At 42.8% G+C, this 24,663-nt stretch overlaps 1 protein-coding gene across 2 annotated transcripts in view; it reads right to left on the bottom strand.

Moving 5' to 3' along the window:
* LOC149267052 (protein NLP6-like) overlaps positions 1–24,663 on the bottom strand; it is a 344,234-nt gene that overhangs the window by 159,333 nt on the left and 160,238 nt on the right. For both annotated transcript variants that reach the window (XM_089431358.1, XM_089431360.1), the window contains exons 2-3: positions 18,276–18,323; positions 17,415–18,164 (exon numbers count right to left, since the gene is read on the bottom strand). In XM_089431358.1, coding sequence (XP_089287484.1) covers positions 17,415–18,164; positions 18,276–18,323 — 798 coding nt within the window. The remainder of the gene's footprint in view (positions 1–17,414; positions 18,165–18,275; positions 18,324–24,663) is intronic.

Raw genomic sequence — 24,663 nt, 5'->3', positions numbered from 1 at the left:
CAGGCCCTCCTCCACTCAGAAGTAGTTCAACTCCAGAGGAAGATATGGCATGACCGGCACCTTAATGAAAAGCAATTCCAACCGGGAGATTGGGCGTTGCTGTATGACTCGATACAAGGATTTCAAAGGGAAGCTGAGGACAAGATGGTTAGGACCATATATAGTGGAGAAATGTAACGACAATGGTTTAGTCCTTATCAGGACCATTGATGAAGAGGCCATCCCCATGCTTGTCAATGGACATCGACTGAAAATATACAAGAAACCCCTCTCGAGGCAGGAATTCATTGAAACTGTGGAAAAATCAGTGTTGGTAATAGAGCAGGGTTCTGCCTCTGTTCTGGCCACACCTTGATCATCAACAAAAAAAAAGAATAAAAAGATCCCTGGACAAAAACCTCTTTGAGGCGGCCAGGGCAGGCAGTGAGGGTGAAAACCTCATGGAGGCGCCCCTGCTGTCTCTCAAAAAATAAAGAAATGGAATAAAAAAAGATCCTTGGGTGAAAACCTCTTTGAGGCGCCCAGGGCAGATAGTGGGGGTGAAAACCTCATAGAGGCGCCCCTGCTGTCTCTAAAAAAAAAAAGAGAAGAAAAAACAAGGAGAAAAAGGAAAAAAAGAAAAAACAGGTCTGATCTTTGAAATTATTGCAGGTTGCAGGGATATAATGCAGATAAAGAGGGTCGCGCAAATCAAGGACAGGGGTCCATCCCAAGCTACCAGGCATCCTCACCATCACTCCCTCCCTGGCCACACACTTTTTCCAGGATTTGGACACATTCGGGTCAAGATTCAACCTCCTACAGGAAGTTTCAGGGCTTTCTACAGGAAGTTTTGCATTTCTACAGGAAACATCCTGTAGAACCTTTGGACAAGCCAAAATCGATTCTGGAGGAAGATTTAAGACTTGAAGTTTGTTGGTGAGGCCTGCAGCCACCCCTTTGTTCCATCCATCACCTGTTTCCTCTCTTTCCACTGCCATTACCACCATTTGGTCCTGTACGCCTGCACAGTAAAAAAAAAAACCCTGTTTTCCTCAGATCGCCATTTTTTTCCAAGGGACAAATCAAATACATGAAGGCCCACATACTATACCTGTCAAAAGCTCAAAGAGGACCCTTCATCCATGACTATAGCCGTGCCCGTTTCAGCATGCAGCCCAGGGGGAGAAGCAGCGACAGGATGTCCTACAGGAATCCTGTAGCAACTAATCCGCCTGGAATACACACTATGGAGTCAGGAGCAGTTGAAACCAGCACAGGAGGCATGCTACCAGCTCCGCGTAAATATGAACACCTCCTCAACAACTGAGAGTAGACGGGGCCGTGCATACAACGTTCACCACCAGAGGACCGGTTCCTGAAAACCTTGCATCTGCCACCAGCAAATGAACAAGGGAATTACCACGCCTGTGCATGAAGCAGCAGTGAGCAAAACCATTGCTTCAGGTCCAAAAACCTGCGAAACACGTCCGCGATCACCCCCAGGTAAGTGCCTAACCTTATTTCGTCAAATTAACATGAACTATACTATGAAACTTGCATGACTGTGAATGTGCGGATTGAACAAATGCAATGGTCAGTCAACTGGCCATCCACAGCCAGTAGAACTATCTCATGGGATCCGAACGAGCATTGTTACGCTCGACTCTGCCAGAAAGATGTGGAGCCGACACGTGGGAAGTGTCCAGTCGGGGAAATCAGTAGATTTGCAGTGAAATCGGCAGACTGACAAGGATGACGACGGGTAATGGTGGAGATAGATATTGGCAGTCAGAAACACGCCGAGGAATGATGGCTGTGACGTTGTCTAACGGCTCGGCCTGGACACCTCACCCCCCGCGCCATGAATCGCGCCGTATTTCAAAATCATTCGGCCAGAGCATGCACATCAACCACGGTCATTTACGCCACAACCAGTTTTTCTGCAACGTGAGTGTCCTCCTCCTCTGCAGTTCGTTAGCCCGAGTTTCTCGGCCCAGTTCAAACTCTTCCCACGTCCCATACTTGCTCCGCAGCGCTGTGACGTCCTCCAGAAGCAGCAGAAGCTCTCTACAGGAAGCAGAGCGAAAGCTCCCGGAGTAGAGAAACCCGTGTCTGTGCGTCGGAATTGGAAAGCTCGAAGAGAGGTAGGCTCGAAAATGCCATCCCCGTGCTTAATTTTCGAAAGGTGGTGGATTAGCTTGTTTGAAGTGGGAAAATTGAAACCAGTCTGCCTGTGGTCAAGAACGGTGGTTTGCTTATATAATACACAGAATTTCTTTTGAATGGTATTGCGTCGTACTCACCTCCATGGTTCCTGTTAACAAACTCTCCCCATTAGAACGATAAACCGCTGAAAGGCTCACCTGTGCACATATAAAAAAAAATTGTGACTGTTATATGATTGGTATGAAAATTTGCTCTGCACTCTGCCTGTGAGAGCTTCATTCCTCTCGACAAGTCGAGTTTTGGGTGGCAACAATATTTTAACCAGAGCATTGGTGAGAAGGGGAGATACAAACAGCAGAGAAACCCTATCCTGAGAACCAAGGAGGAAAAACACATCCGAATTTCCATTCTAACTAGAGCTCAAGCCGAAAACAGGGTATTTTCACCATGCCTGGAGGGTTTATCAGAAAGGAACCCTCGGATTCCAAGAAATTGAGAGAAACTCCTGAGGTGGTAGACCTGTTTACCCGTGAAAAGTGGATGACCTTCTATGATAAAATCCAAGGTCACGATGATGAAATAACAGAGGAGTTCCTAAGGTCCCTGCAGCCCAAATCAAAAACATTGGCAACTGTAAATTTCAGGGGATTGACCTTGAAACTCACCCCACAACTCATTAGCCGGGTCACTGAATTGCCATTGGGGATGCCCTGGGATAAAGAGGAAAGGAAATTGGGCCAAAAATCCAAAAAGGAATTCTTCCTACCAGAAGAACAGTTTTCAAAGGATAAAAATGGGGTCCGGAGAGCTAGCTTACAACCATTTTGGAGTGAGGTCAGCCTTCAAATTATGAAATATTTTACCTGTGAGGGGCGATTTAGTATTGTGTATGTTTATCACTTCCGCTTGTTAACTGAGCTCAGGCATAAGATGGATTTGCCCTCAGAACAAAAATTGAGCATCCCATACTTCCTCCTGCAGTCATTGATTGAGTGTGGCACAAAACTGAAGGAGGGGACACCAGACCAGCTGGCTCATCATGGGCTTATCAAGCTCCTCGTAGAAGATGCCCTCCATACTTATACTGTCCCTATCTCCTAGGAGATTTTCCGTAATATGACCAAGAATGATGATATCCGGACTCTGGCAGAAGAACTCACTTCATCCAGCAGTGAGGAGAAGGAACATATTGAGGCAGAGAAGAAAACTAAGGGTAAGGAAGCTAAGGGTAAGAAAACCCAGGACAGGCCATCACAGGAAAAGCCACAAGAAAAAAAAAAGGAAAAGCAAGAAAAAGGACAAGTTGCTGAGGCCAAAGCTGGGAGTAAAATAAAAACACCAACACCATGGGAGAAACGGTTGCAAACTCGGGCAGAGAAGACTGAAAGGATGCAAACAACATCCAAGGCAACCACAACACAAGTCAAAGAGAAGGCACCCTCAACCAAGCAAGCCAAATCAAGGAAAACTGGTTCTACAGGAAGCCAGCAGGCTACTTCTACAGGAAGCCAGAAAACGGCCACTACTGGACTTTCTACAAGAAGTCCGGGGAAAGGGCAGCAGAAGGAGAAATCGGCCGAGATTTTAGCTAGGGAGGCAGCAGCTGTTCTGGCCACCCTAAGCACATCCCCCAAGCAGAAGGAAAAGCGAAAGAGAGAGCCTCCCCTGTACTTTAAGGCAAGAAGAAGTGTAAGAATTAAAACCGGCAGACCCCAACCTCCATCCAAAGAACCAATCACCATTGTAGACACCCCTACCACACCAAAGGAGAGGTCCCCCTCCAAGGCAGCCATCACTTATGAGCGGGGAAGCCCGAAGACATCCACCTGGAGGGAGAGGATGAAAATGTTCGACACCAAAATCTCTCTACTGGATGCTGAAACCATTCTATAGGAAACATTGGCTAGACTGAAGGAGAACGAAGAAATGGAAGGTGAGGCAGCCAAATCACCACAGAAGGAAGAAGAGGTTGAGCACATTATGGAACCTAGCCCCCAGCCCAGCTTGGGCTCCTATTATAACTTCTTGGAGGCCGGAAAGATCATTCCTCAGAAATTCACAGTGCCACTTTTCCTTGCACTAGAGGAAGAGAGGGTGAGGACCCACACTTGGATGAAAATCGCTAAGTCCAAGGGAGTAGCAGATATAGGTCCTCTGGAGGAGCAGCTCAAAGAGGCCAGAAGAGAATTGGCTATGGTGCGACATGTGGAGAGCATCCAGCGGGTCAGGCTACAAGAAGAAAATGAGCAGCTCAAACAACAGCTACAGTCACAGGGACAGAGGCAGGAAGACAGGCCTCACATCTTGGGGGAACAAGAGCAACAGGAGGGGCCCACAACAGCCACAGATACCCCTTATGAACAACAAAGGAAGGAAGGGACACAGACTGAAATTGAGGCACTGAACCAGCAGCTACAGGAACAAGAATTACAAATACATTCTCTAAAACAGCAGCTGCAAGAAAAGGAGGCCCAACTGGCCTGCATGGCCAGCTGGGCAATGGAAGCTCTACAGTGCAGGCAGCCTGCCAAATCCTATGCCCTTTACCTCAAGGACCAATGGTTACAATTTCAAATCAATACCTTGGCTCAAAGGGGCATCACCCCTTTCCAAAATTATCATCAGTTTGCAGCTTTATGTGGCAGCAGTTCATCTGAGGATAGGGCCAAATTGGCAGAGTTCTACTTGCACAACTTTGCCCTTCCAGACATGAACGCATGGGATCCTAACACGGTGATAGGGGATGTCCAGCTTATGGCCATGGCCTCTTGGATGAGCCATGAGGAGAAGAGAGCAGCAGAAGTCTGCAGTATCATAGGCAGAGAGCTCAGTGAGCCTCTCATGATCAGAGCAAAGCCAGATGACCCATCAACAGTGATAAGCGCCCACCAGCACTTGGCCAACAGTCCTCAGGATCTACCGGAATACATTGAGCAACAGGCTCAAGCCATTGCCCATTTTGAGGACATGGAGAGACTGTTGGGAGAAAATTGTATGCATGCTTGCACAAGGCGATGGAACACACTGCCTCACAGCTTGAAGATAAGGGAATACCACTCTCCCACTAGGATGAGGGAAGCCTTGGCAAGGGTACCTCTCTACAAAAAGTTGGTACAGGACTTGCAGGCCAATTGGATTGGCTTGAAATTCAGTCTTCCTTTACTTCTGGGATTGCTAGAAGGAGTAAAGGAAGAGGAGGAAGGTAGACAATGGGAGAAAGTGGAGAGGAAGGCAGGATTCCACGACCGGGAAGAAGATATCACAGCAGAGGCCTGGGACGTGAGGGAGGCGATCAAAGCCATAAAGGATGATGAGCTGGACTAATTGCTCAGAGGATGAGCAACCGATTCAGCAGGGGGGTGATGATGAGCCCCCAAATTGGGTAACCTATTGGGCTCATTTTGCCTAATTGTCCTTGTTCAATCCTCCATTTTTCATAGATTATGCATGTTTTCCTAGTATGTTTATGTTATTTGAACGAATAAGGGTGGTCACTCTACCTAGGAGACTAATACGTGGTTATTTCAGGATTTTTGGACAAATTTTGGAGCAAAACCAAGCAATCATGGGTCAGCTGACAGCCAAGCTTGAGGTGAGGATTCGGAGGGAGGTTGTCTCTTGCATTAAATGGCCTCCCTCGAAATCTCCACCCTCAACACTGAGCTCCACAGGCCACCAAAACGAGTTTTAAAGGCAGCCAAACAGTTTTTGGAGGAGTGACTGTTCACTAGCAGTTGGGACAGCCGAGTCCCTTGAATCTAGGAGGGCTGCTAGCCCCCTCGTATTGTATAAGTAGGGAGGCCTCAACCTTCGTAGTTTACTTTTGGAACTATTGTTGTTTTTGCACTATAGTGCTGTCATTTTGCTCAGCCTGTTTTAATGTAGCTACTACTGTACAACTTTCTTATGATGGTTATTTTTGAATAATGATAAGCAGCTCTACTTGGTATCAGATCTGAGTCCTTTATAGGAGCCTGCAGCTCTTGGGGTTGGGCCCAACCCGAGTGCTAAGGCCTCCTCTATGTATTGCTAGTTGTTCTTTATGCATTTGCAAAAACATTTCTGTTAAATAGGTTAAAGTTTGATGATTAAATAGGTCACTGTAAATGGTTAGATAGACTTTTGAATGCTCAGATTCTGTTGATAGGCTGTTAATAGGAAAAAGCTTCAAGAAAAGGGCCATCAAAAATCTCTGGTTTCACCTCTCCTTCAGTAGGATCTGGAGCTGGGATCAGGATTTGCTGCCCACAAAAACACTAATTTTGCTTTTCCATGCAATCACTAGTGTTTGATTTTCATGTGTAGAAGTTGGTTGCAATTTCAAACTTTCATTTGCTTAGTTGCATGAGTTAAAATACATGGTTTCATTGCAGGTCACACTTCTGTTCATTTTCTTTATTGGCAGCTAGCAGATTTAGGTCATCGTAATTTTGAATTTACAGGTCTTCGTTGGATCAGTTGGAAAAAACGCCTTGCAGAGTACCTGTACCACTCCTTCATCTGTTCATTCGCCATCAGCACCATCCACTCCACCCTCTGCTTAGAATCCTTGCCTCCTGTTCGCCATTTGCTCCCATAACCCTAGTTTTGTGTGTAACATTGCTTTAGTCTTCTTTGAACCAAATACAGCCATCCACACCTGTCCACAACTCCATCCACCGAGTTCTAGACCATCTCCAACCCTCACCCTACCTCCACACTCACTCCTTCACCTTTCCCTCTCCATTCATCCACCAAAAACCTCATCTCTGAACATCCTGTAGAAAATTCCAGACATCCTGTAGAAAATCGCAGACATCCTGTAGAACCCCTACAGACTTCCTGTAGAGGCTCATGAATGAGGTTTCTTGATAGCCAAACTCGTTGAATCTCTAGGTAAGGGTGTTAGGGACCCCTTAGGCCCTCTCTAAACCTTCTTGACCTCCTCCAAGCATTTCCTCTTGCCCATCCACCTCTGCACAGCCAAAATCAATCAAATCATATGCATAATAACTCTGGCAACATATTCAAAAATACAAAAAGATGTTTCTTTCAGATGTTACTGTAGAAGTAGATTAGATACATGTATTTACCTTCCCAGGAGTCAATGGCATTTCCTTCAGTAGCTTGCATCCTCTTCCTGGCATCAATAGGGTTAGTTGGTAGAATTAGGGTTTGCTAGGGTTTGCGTTTTCTTTTAGCTTTTCACTGTCTTTCTGCAAGTAGATCAGCCTTCTTTAAAGTAGCTTTCGTCAATCGGTTAAAAAGCTTCTTCTCAGAGCTCATAGAAGTTGGCTTGAGCCCCTAGCGGACTTGTGCCAACTGACCAAGTGACAGCTGCGGCAAGAGCTAGTACTTGTGCATACAGCACTGTCGTTTCCAAGTTTGTTACGAACTACCAGGTTGATAAAAGTAAAGAAGGGAGTCCCAGGAGTTGTAGCATTATTGCTGCAATACTGGAGCTCACCAGAACTGCTGCTCCTGTAAGATATGCAAAACTATCTCAATGTGCTGGAGATGCTCCTCCCAAGTCCTGTTGTAAATGAGAATATCATCAAAGAATACCAACACAAACTTCCTCAAATGACTACGGAAGATGTGATTCATGCAGCACTGAAATGTAGCCGGGGCATTGGTTAGCCCAAAAGGCATCACCAAGAACTCAAAGTGCCCATAGTGACACCTGAAGGCAGTCTTGGGAATATCCTGCTCCCTCACGCGAATCTGATGGTACCTCGATCTCAAATCAATCTTTGAGAAAAATCGTGCTCCCCTCAACTCGTCCATCAACTCATCGATCCTGGGTATGGGGTACATGTTCTTCAAGGTCTTCTTGTTCAGGGCCCTGTAGTCAATGCACATCCTCAATGTACCGTCCTTCTTCTTCACCAACACCACAGAAGAAGCAAAAGGACTCGTGCTCGGACGAATGTGCCCAAGTGCCAGCAACTCCTGGATAGCCTGCTCAATCTCGTCCCGATAGGCCTTGGGGTGCCTATAGGGGGTGGTGATCACTGCCTGGATGCCCTGCTCAAGCTCGATAGTGTGCTCAAACCCCCGATCCGGTGGTTGTCCTGGTGGAATCTCTCCAAACACTATGGCATACCGATCAAGGATGGACTAGATCTCTGGATGTACCGTCTGCCCTGTAGTCCCTGCCTCTGATGCACACAGCTCCACTGCCCACTCTATGTCTCCCTTCTGGAAGACTGCCTCCATCCGATGAGCTGACACAGTCTGAGGCGGATATGTGTGTTGTCCCCGTATCTTCTCATGCCTCCCTGTCTTCTCATCATCCCACTCCATCTCTAGGGTCTTCCAATCCATCGTGACCTTCCCTAGAGTAATAAGCCACTGAACACCCAGTATCATGTTGGTGTTCGGAATATCGACCACGAAAAAGTGGTCAGTCAGTGTGTAGGTGCCCATCGTCACTAAAAGTTCTGGAACATAACGAGCACACGTCATGGTCTGATCTCCTGGGATCAATACTGAAAATCCATCGAAGCTCTCTGTCTGAATACCTCTCCGCTCAACCATCTATGCATCGATGAAATTGTGGGTTGCCCCACTGTCAACCAAAACTGATACGCGCTGGCCATGTATTGTCCCTCGTACGTGCAGCGTCAGATACTTGGGAACTCCCCACAACGCTGCAAGGGCCCCTCCGATAGGTGCAAAAGATGCACCACCTGCTACTGGTGGTGGAGGTGGCAAAGGTCCCTGTATGGCATGGCTATCTCCTGCCTAGACATCCTCCTCGTCATCCTCTTCTCCATTGCTCTCGGCGAAGACCTCAATAAAATGTGCTTTGCTAGCAGCACATCTATGTCCTGGTACCCATGGCTCCTGATAGGTGAAGCACAACTGCTTCTTCTTCAGCTCCCTCCTGGCATCATCGTCAAGCTGTACTCGTCCCGGATTCCCCTTTGGAGGAGGAATCCTTACATCCTTCCCCTTAGACTGAAAAGTCGGTCTCTGGGGGTAAGGTGTCCGAGTCCTGGGTAAGATATCCTGTAAGTCCCGGGTCCTACTGATAGCGTCCTGGAGTGTGGCTAGTTTAGTGGATCGGACTAAACCCCGAAGTGGCTCTGCTAACTCCTCAACATACATATAGACCCTCCGTGTCGTGGATAGGTCTGGCACCATCATGGAGACCCTCAAGAAATCTGCAATATAGGTCTCTGGGCTCCCTGTCTGTTTGAGCCTCGTCAGCTCAACGAAATGCTACTCTGGATCCCTCCGATCAAATCGCTCCATCAGTCGCCTGGTAAACTCAGCATATGTCATCACTGTGCAGTGCCCTAGTGTAACCATCCCATGAAACCACCAATCCTGGACCTCACCATCCAAATGTAATGTTGCCACCTTAATGGCCTCTACCTCCGACATCTGGTTAAGCTGGAAATAAATGTCCAGCTTCTCTCCACCCAAGACTTTGTCAAACTGTTTGATGAGCCATCAAACGTAGGCAAGTGGAACCTACTCGCTACACGGTGGGTATCGTCATCATGGTAATGCCGGTACTCTCTGTGATGGTCGCGGGGTTTGCTATCCCGCTGGAGCTGAACAAAATCTCTGAATGAGAGGGCTTCCCTGAACTCCTGCCCATCGGCCTGGTACTCCGCAAAATAATCACCCATATGTCCGGGCTCTGCCTCCTGCTAGGCTACGGCCCCCGTGTCTGCTCCTAAGAAAGTGGGCATGGTAGAGCGTGTAGGGGCATGTGAGGCCACCTACTGCGCAGTATCACGCTACTCTGGCAAGTGATGGGATGCACCTAATCCCTCACCAATCTGAAAAACTCATGGGCTCTCTCGCTGTCTGGCCTCTACTGCCGTGAATCTCTGCCCCATCACCTCGATCTGCCTTGACAGATCCTGCACTGATTTGAGGAGCATATCCGCAAATCTCTTCGCATCCTCGTCAGCCATCTGTTTTGTGTCCACTACTGGCTCTCTCTGTTCTACGTCTACCACAGGCTCCTATTCAGAGTCCACTACAGGAACACAATCTCCCTCCCGGTAGGTATTCTCCAAACTATGTCCAGTGTCTCTGTACCTCCTACCTCTATAACAAATGTAGGGTTTTTCCCCTGGTGTCATAGATTGCTAGCTCCATAGGCTGAGCCAGATCTATGCTCTGATACCACTGTAATATTCCTAACCTAGAATATTCCTCAAACCCCAGCAAAAACTCCAACCAAATATGTGCAAATGATATAATAACCCAGAAGTGATAAAATAACAGTGGAACAGCATATAACAATGTAAACCGGAAAAATAAGCAGATACACAAGAAACGCAATGAGAAATGCTAAGCCATTTTATTATACTAAGCAATAAAATGAGTACAAGAGGTGACTAGACAGATGGCACCTCGACTTGCACAAGGCAAGTGAAGAAATACTCTCAGAATGACAAGAATGGCCTCTCTGCGTGGACGTTGTTGCTGCTGCTAGAAAACAAATGATGATTTGGCGCTGCTCCCCTCCTCGGAAAAAGCTGAAACTCTGGATTCGGGCTCTACTCAAGAAACCCAGAAAAACCTAGAAACCTTTCCTGGAATGGCCAACCCCCGAAAACACCCTCTTGGGGTTCTGTGCAATTCCTCAATGCCCTGCACTGCCACTGTAGAAAACCCCTCTAAACTCTGCCTAAAACACTGCCTGAAACCCTACCAACAATCCTCCAATGAGACAAGAGCTGGACCCCTGCTCAATCTCCCAGCATAACTCCACCTGCAAAACCCCAATCCAGCACTACAACCAAAAAGAACTGCGTCCCTCTCTAAGTGTTGTGTAGTCCTCCAAAATGCTGATGAAACCGCTACTGAAATGTTGATAAAACTACTGCTGAAATACCGAAGAAAATACCTTGCCTGAGCAAGCACTCGAAATCCCCCGGGGCTAAGGTTGAGATCTCCGAACGAAGACACTCAATGCACTAAACAGTGCTGCAGACCAGCTAAACAGCCAGCGTGCTTAGAAGTCGAAACAACTAGCTCAAAATGCACATAACTGAATGATCCAAAATGAGGGGGCTCCTATCTATTTTATAGCCTCTGCCTCTCACAATCCCTAGGCTCACCTCCTCCTGCGTGATTCCCTTCTTGCCACGTGTTCTTTTCCTCCTGCGCAGTTCCTCCATGTGTCTGCGTGGGCTCCATTTCTGCATCCCCCTTTGGCCCCTTTGGTTCCCCTTTAAGTCACAACGTTGTGCTACCTAGGAAGAGACTTTTTATTCTGAAGTGAGTTATGTTCCCCCTTCCTCACTTTTTATTTACAGATAACTATAGAAGGCAAAAATTGAACAAAATCGAATATTCCAAGTAGCCATAGCTAATTAGGAATATTACACTTCAGTCCCCCTGTGATCTGCAATGCCCTGATACATGTGAAACTTTTTGAATCTAACACATTAGAAATCCCTACTACATTATCTGGTTTATTATCTCCTACTCGTTCTTTCCATTAACAAGTTATTTATTAATATAAATACTGAAATAAACACAAATGCAGCCTTCACACATATATAGATCAGCAACTGAAATAAACTGAGATAACACAAGGGACACCGTTATTTTTGGACAATCGTCCCCGGAAAAACCCAATGCGAGAAAACCAGTGCAATAAATATGAGGGTTTTATTATTATGCAATTTTTTGAATACAACTATGGTGCCAAAAATGGCTCACCCTTCAGATATTTTCCTTGGCAGAAGTACCTTTCTTTGGAGACAGATATTCCGGCTAATCAGCAACCGGATGATGAACCCCACAATGACTTAGCTGGACAACAAAAGTTGCTCCAAGCTTCTCTTTGGAACTGTGTCACCCTCTACGGCTATGCGTCTGCCTCTCATCTCTCAGTCTGCCCCACGAAAACACCCCAGCATAGCTCTTTCTGCCTAGCGTCAGCTTCTCGGCCTCCTGCATCCTCAGCACTGGCCCTCTAAGCCTCTGTGTCAGCTTTTCCTATCTCTGCGTTAGCCCAAGCTGCCTCTGCGCTGTCTCTCCGACACTATCTCTGCCTCTCCGCTATGTATTCTCGACCTTCTGCTGAACTGCCCGTCGCTGTAATAGATCACTAAGTCGATTTCTAAGCAAACCCTGCCCTAGAAAATCGAACTAACTGATCAACTAGGTGAGTCTACAACTAACCCTCAAGCCTCCTCTTATACTTTTCCTATTGACGATTCAACCGCTAAGATTAAGTCCCTAATCAACTGCTAAGATTAGATTTGGTTTGATCCTCGTTGTTTAAAACTTTCTCACCCATATTATATTAATACACATTAATATTTAAATTTTCCTAAGTTTAGACTTAGGAACCCCATTAAAAATATTAATTATTTTAATATCTCTCCATTTGCGTGAAATTTTTCCAAACGATTTTTGGGTCTTAAAGATCTCATGTGCCTTAGCCTCTTCACCAATTTTCAAGGCTAGAGCACATCCGATGCTACCAAAAATCAACAGATAGAGTGACTAAGTATGGGCCCATTTGGACAATCATTGATGAAAGATGGAACAATCAACTCCATCGTCCTATACATGCCGCTGGATATGTTTTGAGCCCAAGGTATCATTATAAAGTTCTGGAGGTAGGAGCTTTGGGTGGGGAGGTTAGAGATGGATTGATTGACTGCATTGATCACATGATCCCATTGGAGAGTGATCAGCTGGAGATACACCAAGTCACTTGTTTTAGCAAAGCCACAAGTACCTTTGGCAAGAACCTAGCAAAGATTTTTAGGGAAGCAAATGAGCCAAGTAAACAAACATTTCAATTTTCAAATTATTATTTTGATACATTGTTTATAATTTGAAAGTTGATTGTTGGATATAATTTGTTGAGCTAACTCTTTACACTACTATGTTTTTTGCAGCACAATGGTGGGAGGCTTTTGGTAGCCATTATCCTCAATTGCATTAGTTTGCAATTCGAATTTTGAGTCAAACTTACAGTTCTACTGGTTGTGAGCGCAATTGGTCTGTCTTTGAGAGGATTCACATGAAGAAGAGAAATCGTTTGGATAAAAAATGGTTAAATGATCTAGTCTATGTCCAATACAACCTTCGACTCAGACGCAACCAATTGTTGAACAAAAGACCTAATTCAGATCCCATTGTGTTGGAAGATATTGGTCCAACATTAGATTGGGTAGTGGAGAGTCATCCAACAGAGTTTGATTCTGATGAGGATCTTGATTTGGATTTACAGATGGAGGCATCACTTGAACAAAATGTTCAGTTGAATACATATCCCCTTGTACCAGCCTCAGGCTCAGCCCCAAGTCCTCGAGTTGCAGGCGCTTCCTCTACTTAGCCACGACGAAAGCGCATATCAAGTCTATCTCAGTCTGCAGCTATTGCACAGCCTGCTAGTGCTACCATTTCTACAGTTGCAGTTGGAGATGATGATGAGGAGGAGACATGGGTTTCCCTGCCTAACTCTGATTCAGAGTCTAAGCCAGATGATGTTGGCTCCTCTAGTAGTAGGCAGTAGTACTGGTGACTAGAGATGTTTTACAATTTAATTTTGTTGTAGAGGCCATTTAGAGCCTCCTTGGTTATGTGTTTTTGTTTTGATCTCTATATCATGAATATACTGGACAGTTCACTGGGTGCCATTTTGATATGATGGATATATTCATGAGCCTACTTTGATCATATGTTGCCTTCTCTCTATATTCTAAAGCTTTGTGTTTGGAAACATGAATGAAAATCTTTAAAATTATGTTTTCTTGTAAAAAAATAATATTTAATGTATTTTTTACAATGATGAGATTGAAATCAAACCGCCCGAGTCGATACTGAGTCGGAGTCGGAGTCGGAGCCAACCCTCGACCATTTCCAAACCGGAGTCGGAGTTTTAAATCACTAGTAGTAGGTCGAAGCCCAAGGAGGAGGAAGAGAATGCAGCCCTTGCATCCAAGGGGCAACAGTAGCAACGAAGGCAGAAGAAGGATGTCTCGAAGATCAAATGCTTCAGGTGTGGTGAAATGGGTCACTACGCAACACAGTGTCCTCTCAGGAAGAAGGGCAAATATGAGAAGCACGATCCGAAGGCTGCACTTGCAAAGATCGAGGAGGAGGAGTTTTCCATGACAGCCGAGATGCCTCCAAGAGGGAGGTGGGCTCATTTAGAGTTGTAGTTCAGAAGAGCTACATATGGGCAAGATTCTTGAGGAGCCCACCTCTGGAATCAATTCCTTGCTACGGAAGCCCAGATCAGAAGTAGCGGGATGGACCAGTGTCAGTTGATGCAGAGGAGTGTTGGAGCGACAGATGCAGTGGCTAGAACGCCAAGTCCGACCAATGTAGTGCAGGGACGCATAGTGCCGTAGCAACAACAGTGCAGGGACGCATAGTGCAGTAGCAACAATAGCGCAAGGGCTTCAGAAGGATAGTGTGGGACTAGCAGTAGTCAGATCTTCAGCATCGAGATGCATTTATACTGAACACTTGTTCAGATTTTGGGATTTTTTTCAATTGCAGTGCAGATGAAGTGTTAGCAGTGGCAGTGCTAGCAGCAATACAAATGTAGCACTTGAGAGGGAGATGTAGTACGGATGCAATGTTGATAGTAGCAGTGTCATGAGCAGTACAATTGCAACAGCAGTGCAGTAATTGATTTCTGGTAGCATTAGATGTTCTCTAAGTCTCAAATTTTGCAGGGAGGCTTGGGTACATGTATTTCAAAGCACCCAGAAAGAGTTTTGGGAAATTCCACCCGGAGACAGTTTTATTAAAATAATTAATTATTTTTGATGGGTCCCTATATCTAAACTTAGGAAATTAAAATAATTAATGGATATTAATCTAACTGTGGGTGTAACTTCTAGAAGAAGACAAGGATCAAGCAGAAATGATCTTAGCCATTGATTAGCTTCTAACCTGCGTTGTTGAATGTCAACGAGAAGATTATTTAAGGAGGCTTGAGGGTCATTTGGAAAACACACCGAGAGTCGATCAGTCAAATCGAATTGCTGAGCCAGAGAGCAGTGCAGTGATTTTGTGGTGATCACGCAGAGAGGGGCGAAGAAAGTTTTGGCTGGAGAAACTTCTCCGGAGCCAAGAATACGTAGCAAGGAGGCAAAGAAAAACACAGAGGATGTTGAAATTTCTAAGTCTAACCTGCTAGAAATTCTTCCTGCACCATCTAGTTTATTTCACCTACTTGTTTAATTCCTTAACAAGTTATTTAACCATATAAATATTGAAAATAAACACAAGTATAGTCTCAACCATCTATAGATCATCAACTGAAAGAATAGACAAACACACAAGGGACACCGTTATTTTTGGACAATTGTCCCCGGAAAAACCCAACTTGGGAACACTGGTGTAGCAGTTCTGAGGGTTTTATTATTAAGTAGCTCTCTTGAGTACAACTGGGTGCCAAACTGGCTCACCTGACAGAGAAATCAATCTGGCAGTAATACCTCTCTTCACAAGCAGATATTTGGCAAGTCTGCACCACGAAATCTCTCTAACGCCTCTCTTAGGCTATGCGTCAGCCCTCATGGCCTCTACATCAACCTGGAACCCTCTGCGCCAGCCTTCTGATGCTTTGCGCAGGATCTCTGGCCCTCTGCGTCACTCATGCTGACCTTGGTAGCCTCTGCGCAATCCCTCTGGCCCTCTGCGTGGCTCCTGCTGGCTCTGCGTAGCCTTCTCTGCCTCTGCACTGATCCTTCAGCACTATCTCTACCTCTCTGCTATGCACTCACTACCCCTCGCTGCAACTCTAATCACTAGTTTGATTTCTCTCAGCAAACCCCGCTCCAGAAAATCGAACTAACTGATCAATCTTGGTGTATCTCCAACTAACCCTAAAGCCTCCTCTTATATTTTTTCTGTTGAGTCTTCAGCGGTCGAGATTAAATCTCTAATCAACAGCTAAGATTAGATTTGGATTGATCCATGTCTTTTAGAACATTCTCACCTAGTTTTATATTAATACCCATTAATATTTTTATTTTCCTAAGTTTAGACATAGGAACCCATTAAAAATATTAATTATTTTAATATCTCTCTAACCAGGTGGAATTTTCCCAAACCATTTCTGGGTCTTGGAGATCTCATGTGATTTAGCCTCTCCACCAATTTTCATGGCTAGATCACATCCGATGCTACCCCAAATCAACAGAGGAGGCAACGCAATGCCCAGTGAGGGTGACGCAGAGTCAAGAAGGGCTCACGCAGAGCAGTGCTTCCAAGCAGAAGTCCGAAATTTTGCTGGGGGTTTGACGTTCTGAGCCAGGAGGGCTGAAGTCAAAGCTCTTGAGAGAAAATTGATCCAGCTGAGAGGTGATGCAGTGCCTCAAAGGCAGTGACATAGGCCCATGCAGTGACTGCGTAGGGGCAGCGCAGAGGTAGCCGGGGACTCGTTGGTTCAGCTGACAGATCAGCCGGGACTTTTAGCGTGGAGTGAGGTAATCTCACTAATTTCTTCTGCCGAGTGATATTCTTTGTATTGGATAGCCAACAAGGCATCCAAAGTTTGTATTCAGAAATAACTTCTGCTTGATAATAAAAAACCCTCAGATCTGTTGCACCGGTTTTCCCACATTGGGTTTTTCCGGGGACATTTGTCCAAAAATAACGGTGTCAATGTGTTGTATTTTCTTTCTTGCTCGGTTTTTTGTTTCTGTATTATATTAAATGAAGTGAAGGCTACAGTGTATGTATTTCAATATTTGCCATAGGAAACTACAAGTAATTTGATTAAAGGAATCTAACAAATAGGAGAAATATCATCAGTCGTTGTAGTAGGGATTCCGGTGTAGGAATTTTCACGAGGTCCTCTCCTAGGGAACAATTGGATGATTAGGGACAACTGCAATTTGTTATGACACACAGTTCAGCTGTCTGCAATTAACTTTCTTTGGAAACAACAGTATAAAGATACTTTTCATGAGGAACGATCCCCTCGTCACCTACAGGAATTGAGGCTTTATGAGCAATGGTTGGCTTTGTTTGTTAAAGTCAAGTCATTTTTTTCCATAAATATGTGGGCTGCCTTCCTATAGGGGCACAGGCTCATATGCTCACATTTCTAGTTTTTTTGGAAGGGAATTTCCTTGATGCTGATATTAGATTTTTCTAACTCTCTTTGTTCCATGATGTAACTATTTGTTCCATGTAGTATATGATGCATTCTCAAAAACAAAACAAAAATATTATAAAACTTTGTATAACCAATCTCCAACATGAATTCAGAAACCGTGGAAAATTTATATAATTACAAGATACAAGAAAGGGGTAGATAATAGATTAACCTGCAATGGCTGCGGATGCAAACCTTGTCCAACTGCTTCTCCTTTTGGAAATTGTGACTGTCCAACCAAGTCCCTATATGGCTCTAACTTAACTGCTTCATAGCCTGTGTCCAGAATGTGACCTGCCGCAAGATTCTTATGTTCAATTTCTCTGCAAAGCCCTTCATCATTTCCATCTCTATTTGGTTCAATAGTCACAGTCCTCAAAGTTTTGCAGACTTGTTGCATGGTAAGAGACAAATTGTTCAACAACTGCTGTTGTTCTGACCTATCGTTACAAGTAATTGGAAGGTAGAACTCAATAACATAGTCATCATTTCCGGTATAAGTACTCTGCAAACGAATACCAACAGCAGCATTCAGGCCAAACATTCGTGCATAATGCACAAGGGGGTATTCCATAATATTAAAACTCTTCACATCACTTGAAAAGTATGGTCGGTTGGAGGCAAAGGCTTTTCCTGGAACTCCTTGGCCTACATCCAAATGGTATTCAGAGCAAGCATCCCAGTAACCTAACAAGTGACTATCTCTCACATAATATGCCATATCCTGAGTTGACAAGCATATCCGTCCTGTGCTTTTATTTGAGGTTTTACAGCTCTTTTTATTCAAGTTCTCATCACCTGGGAGACTTGAATGTCTGCATGGAACCCACGTCTGTGCTAGTGGTAGTTTGTAAGTCTCACAAATTGCTGTCAAAACTTCTAATATCTCATCTAGAACAGCGAGACGGTACCCACAAGCAATCTGATTGAATAAGACGTCAAATAGAGGAAACGAACAAAGTCAAAAAATTTAGCAACAAAACAGAAATCATAAATTAGACTTTCAAAAAGGTAGACAAACCGTGAACAGTACCTGTGATCTAGGATGATCCCATAGCTCTCGGGAATTTAAATTCACAGTCTGCAATTCAGTTGAAAGGACACATAAAATTAATACTTGTAATAAAGAATCATATACTGTTCTTCTACTGAGAAATTATTCCAAACAAGCATCAAAAAACTGTTTTGCTGAATCTTGAACTTCTATGTTTGCCAACTCTTTTATCTGCACATGCTTTGGGCTGAAACCTTTGATCAAGAAACAACCTTCAAAAGTCTTTGGAGAATAATTGCATAGAGAGAGAGAATTTACAAAATTCAAAGAAATTTTCCTAAACTGAAGTACTGACTTGGCATCAGTTTTGAATAATAAAAAATAAATTACAACAATTTTCATAAACCAATGCCATGAATGTTTAAAGTGAAACAAAAATATTCACGTTTTTCGTTCTTCAAGCCTGGGTTTCTGTCATAATAACGTCATTTCCAGCTCTTAGCATATATTTACAGATGGCATGTAAATATTTCAATCAATGCCAAGGCAACATTAAAAAGAAATGTATACAGTATTACTTTGAGTCGCTAAAATTTTCCCTTGTTTGTCCAGGTCATTAAGTCATTTCGTTACAAACCCAAAGTTACATTAGAATGAATCAAAATGGAAGTTGGAATTGTTATCAAAGGAAAAGTTGAATGGATGTTGATTAACACTAAATTTACACTTGGTAAATTCAAGTGTTACCTTCAGTATCGTTTGTGAGCACATTCAGGATCTAGTTGGACTTCTCATTAGTCCATCGTGATTTTTCGGCAGCAACGGTTCATGGACACATTCATACTGGGTCCTCTGGCCATCATCCTTTTCCAGAGATGTAGATTTCAGTTGCCATGGTTTTTAGTTATGTTACAGAGATTGAGCTTCAGAGATCAGAGTTTCAGGGAACAGCATTCAGGGCTATTTTGGTAGATTACAACTAGCTCTAGGTTGGCAGGGCCTCCATACATACAGGTAAGTTCAGTTTATGAGATTGATTGAATAGAAAACTAGTGAACTTTTGATGTGATTGTTAGTCCAATTCCAATGGGAAACAAACACTTTTCTGGTTGCTGCCCGGGCTTGCCTGTTCAGGTCAATCTGGGTCAACATTAGATAAGAACAGGGTGCTCTTCTTCTCTGCTTTTACCAATGCTTGGGAGTGTTACCCCTTTCTGCAAACTTCAATGAGAAAAACAGGAGGTTGTCATAAAGGTCATCTGTTACAGATTTCTGTTAACAGATTTGTAGTATGCAGGGTGTGATTCTTGTAGCAGGTTTTGACATTGATTTTATCATATATTGAATCATACCCAGATGCAACAGAGAATTCCATTCGTGTTGTTTACAGGTTTTAAGTCATATATGGAAATCTTTTTCAAATTTGCATGCAGGGAATGATACAAACAGAAGCATGTGCTTACCTTTGCATGCTTGAAAAGGCACGATTATGAGTTGGAAAAACACAGTAGCATGAAAAACAACCCCTATCCTGAAGATGTGCTGATTGTTGTAGATACTCGTGTTGCTATTAATTTGGCTTTGCTCTTGATGATATGCATGCCACATTTGCGCCAAGTAACAAATGGATTCACAGATGTTTCTTTTTCAATTATATGGTTCCCTGATTTAGTGATATTTGTAAATAAATATTTGAGAGAAGGTAGGGCACTTTCTCCCTTAATGACTGGAGTGCAGTATAAACGTTCCTCTAATTAAACCAGCATATAACTATGAGAAAGAGAACTGCTAGTGTGGTATGCTAGGTGTTTGCAGACTTAATTTGATAAGCCTTAACTGTAGACCTGGGCACTTTCTTGGGATTTTATACCAGCATGTCTGAGGAACAAAGGCATGCCTTATTAAGGGTTTTCATCTCTGTTCTGTAGATCTATTCAGCTCTGAGATGAGGAGGTTGTTTTGAGTGCTTTCTTTAAAACATTTATGGTGCTCTGTGTATGCTAGAATATGCCTAGCTGGTGCACCTTATAGAAGACTCTTCCCCTTGCTGTTATGTTGCTGTTGAGGAAGATGGATCTTGATTCTGGACATATTTATCTGTGGGTTTTGTGGAGAAAAGGCAGTAGGAAGAACTTTATGAGCTTTGTTTTGGGGGGAATTATATCGCCTACCAGCAAGATCAGAGTTGACATGCATCTTCCTTTAGAATTGACATGGGAATTCATTTTAAAGGCAGAGGGCTGCCCTGATTTTTGGGAGATACGAATATGGACAAAGGGATCCTAAGTTTAGCAATGTTAAGTTTGTCGAGTGTTGCACACATTTTGTCAAAGTTCCAAGGAAGCAAGTGTACCAAATTTTTCAAAGGATCAGAATCATCAGCCAGCAGTCTTTTGAGTCATTGTAAAACCATTCTGCAAATTCGTAATGTAAATTATGCTAATAAGACTGTGTATGTATGTAACAATCTAAGTAAGTTCATTATTTTGGTGATGAATTTCATCGTAGGTGGTTTTTTGTCTCACTGATTATCTGTGTTTCTAAACACGGATAATCGGCAATGTTTTTCCCTCTAGCCTCACCCCAAAGCTAGGGTGGAATTTATCCCCAAAGTCTTAGGTGAGTCCTAGTGTTTTAGTCAAGTCTTCTATAAAAGTGATTTGGGAATAATTTAAATTGTTTGGCTAAATTATTTTATTACAAGTCACTTGGTCTACTAAATCATATTGTATCGCAGAATAAGTTTGATGAGGGTCTATAACGAATAGATATTCCCCCTTTAATGATTGAATTATTGAAAATTCTTATGTAAAAAAATATGTTAATGCATGTTACCTCATACTTAGACACCATGGCTAAAATATTTGAGGGTGGAAAAAAAATTAATCCCCTCAACTGTCAATTAATTAATTTTTCTGGCAAAAAATAAAATTAAATCATAAGCCAGAAAATTAATTAATTAGAATAAAAAATTAAAATGTTAAAGAAATTAAATTCTCCAAGTGGAAAAATTTGTGGGTCTAAAAGAAATTAAATTTTGGAGGTCCCTCACCAAAGGAATATTGGAAATTTCAAGAAAATTTGAGCCCTTGGACTTTGATGGTTAAGTCAAAGTCACAATTTTGAGGAAACTAGCTCAACATAATTATTTTTGAGCTAATACAAAATAGTTTTAATGAGAAATTCGAAAATTCCTCAAAAATAATTATTTTTGATGGTGGAAATTAAAATATTATAAAAGATTTATCGACGGTCGAAATTATTTTGACAAGAAACAAGCCAGCTAGCCGTTATTTTCCACTAGGAGGAATTTCTCTATAAATAGAGGGCATTTTGCATCTATTGATCATTTAGATCTTGAGCTCTGGTCTGATGTAACTTTGTAAATGTTGGTGTAAAGCCACTGTCCTACTAGGAACATTTTGATCATCATAATAAAAGACTTTGGGGTGCAGTTCAAGGTGTCTTTGTCTCATTGATTTGTGGTATGTGTTGGATATGTGCATTCCTATATTGTGCTTCAAAAATTAATTAAATCGTTATTTCATTTGTAGATGATAGGAACATTCTATTGATAAGTTTTGGGCTTATCTTAGGTGATCCGATTCATTGTATGTTCTAAGAGTTTCTTCTTGAGAAAATATATAGAGTTTGCAAGTTCCCCAGTCCTTGCGCTCCAAGTTCACAAACTATGGGCACACACTATGTTTGGATTCTGAATATTTTATGTAATTTTCTAAGTTCTCTAAGGATGTGGTTTAACATTTATTTTTCGAAATACATCTAGTCATTGTCAAGATCTACAAAAAAATTATTCTTCAAAATCTTTCTAGGCATTGTACATTTATATTTTTTGTAAATATATTTTGTATAACAATTTTTATAAATTATTTTATTTTCTGACCCTTGTTTTGCAGCTGGGGTTTTGGGCTTTCGGGAATTTTTGAATTTTTGTATATATTGGGGTTTTGGGTACTTGTAATTTTATTTGTGTAGGTGAGATCAAAGAAAATTTGTTGGATTAGAGCTAGATCTAGGCCCTTGAGGATAAGATCTAGTCTCTAGAATTTTTGCAGGGCCAACTATTGAAGAATTTTGCAGTGAAATTGAAGATCTGAAGTAAATTCGAGTTTTTAGCGAGGGTTTGAAATTTTTTAAGGCCTCCAGGCCCAACATCCCTTCTAACCCTAGTCATCCAGCCCTCCTTACCTCTATGTTAGCCATTTCTAGCCTCTTAAGGCTAGCGGCAGACCTAATTAGGCCTCAGCCTGCCCCATTAGCCCTTGTCGTGGGCATTTTTTTCCCTTGCAGGGTTGGTCATAAGGCCTAAGGCCCTCGGCCTCCCCTTGAGTCCTTGCCATAGGACCCAGAGGGGCTCCTCCTGCCTTTGACCCTCCTTCCAGCCCTCTGTCTCCCCTCTTTTTAGCCTCCCCTGCCTCCGTACAACCTCTTGGAGGCTCCTTCTAGGGTGTCACAAGCCTTTAAGGCCTCAAAACCCTATGCCGCAACCCCTCTAGAGCCTTTTGACCCCTCCTCAACCCGACAATAGCGTTCCTAGGCTTGTCGTGAGGCCTTTGTGGCCTCTAGAACCTAGTCGCAGGCCTATTAAGGCTTATCCCTCTTCTTCTAGCCTCCATTCCTTCCTTCATTTGCCCTATTCCTTCTCTATGGATTATTGTGATTTCTGAACTAAATATTGGTGGCTTGCAAGCATACTTGAGCACAATTTTGGCGTTTTTCAGGTGCCAAAGACATTGGAAAAAAATTTGTGCAAGTTTGGCTAGTCCTTCTTGTTAGAAAATCAGAAAGACGGAAATATTTTCTTATATAGATAATTACTTGTGATTCTTTTATCTTTATGTTCTTCTTTTATCTTTTAGTTCATCAAGCAATAACCAAAACAATAACACAACGACAACAAATGTAGGTGGACAGCTAAGGCAAAACCCCTACCTAGGGGAAAACCCAGTCAACAATTCTTCCTTCAATAGTTTCTTGAGATAATTCAAGACTTGACCTAGACAAAGACTTCCTCCACACCAAGTTAGCCATCATTCCTTCTTGCAGATGATAACCACTAAATAGCAATTTCGACCTAGTAGCATCAACTTGCAATAGTAGCTTAGACCCAACATGATCCGGATTTAAACAGGAACACAACAAATTGTAGATAAAACAATAAATACAAAGATGCAGTAGAAATAACACTTCATTTCATTAATATCAAATATTGAAATATGCTTACAAACAGAATGGAAATAAGACTAGCTCAGGCAATGGTAGCTTAGCTCTGAGAAGAGATGTGGTAGCTACATGCCTCTGAACTATGTTAGAATGAAGCTCAAAGGCCTATTTATTATTGAGAAACAATGGAAAACCCTAAACATCCAAAAACCTAACCTTAGGAGATGAAGCACCAAACTATGGGCCCCGTTTGGGTAAATTGGTATATCAACTTCCCAGGGTCGTAACTTTGGCATACGATCTTTGTTTGACGTGCACAATACCTCGTTAGAAAGATCTATCCGAGGACTATAACTTTTGCATAACCAACATCGGTCAAAGACCCATGTTGGTTCTATTTTTCCAAAAAAAACGTCGTTTAGGGCCTCAAAACAGCTCTCGAAGTTCAAGACCTGAAAAACTGCCAAAAAGAGTAAATTGTGCTAGAAATAAGGAAACTGAAAGAAACAATAGTGGGGGTCCAAGTGGAATAGGCGGGTGGCCACCAATACCCACTTGGATCACAACAACTGGCAGCAGAAACTTCGTCTAAACAAAGGAAAACTTCGATCTCCCTAGATACTCCTCCTGAGTGAGAGATAGATGACCCAAAATTTTGATCTTGATGTCTTCTTCCTTCCTCCAAAATTTTGCACTATTTTCCAGCCCCTTTCCAACTCTTCTTCAACTTCACATTTCCGAGCTTCTTCCTTCAAGATATCGAACTATGAGAGAGAAAATGAATTGCTCCGAATGAATTCAAACTTCCTTATATATATAGCTTTCCGGTGAGGTCAAATTGTCCTTCTTAAAGCCGATTTAATCTCCTTGAGGCCAACTTGGTTTGGAGGGGATAAATAGTATAGTTGACTCAATATTAATTCTTTTTACATGATTCAAAAGCCCAAGAAGGGTCTTTTTTAATGGACAAGGATTCCAATGACTTAGAATAAATCCTAGAAGTCCTTAATGGGGACTTTGACCTAAACCAAGATGACCCAAGCATGAAACCCATGCTTTAATGTTGAAGTTTCTAAGTCTACTTAGTTAGAAACCCTCCATGCACTTTATCTGATTTATTCCTACCTACTTGTTCCGATACTTAACAATTTATTTACAATGTAAATACTGAAAATAAACACTAGTGCATGCTCAACATATTACAAATTAACAACTGAAAGAAACAGAAACAATCACACCATAT

The sequence above is a fragment of the Pinus tabuliformis genome, chromosome 6 (assembly GCF_031772625.1).
Source record: "Pinus tabuliformis cultivar Carrire ecotype Pingquan chromosome 6, CPIR1, whole genome shotgun sequence".
Lineage (NCBI taxonomy): Eukaryota > Viridiplantae > Streptophyta > Pinopsida > Pinales > Pinaceae > Pinus > Pinus tabuliformis.
This window is presented reverse-complemented; position numbering and strand designations above follow the sequence as displayed.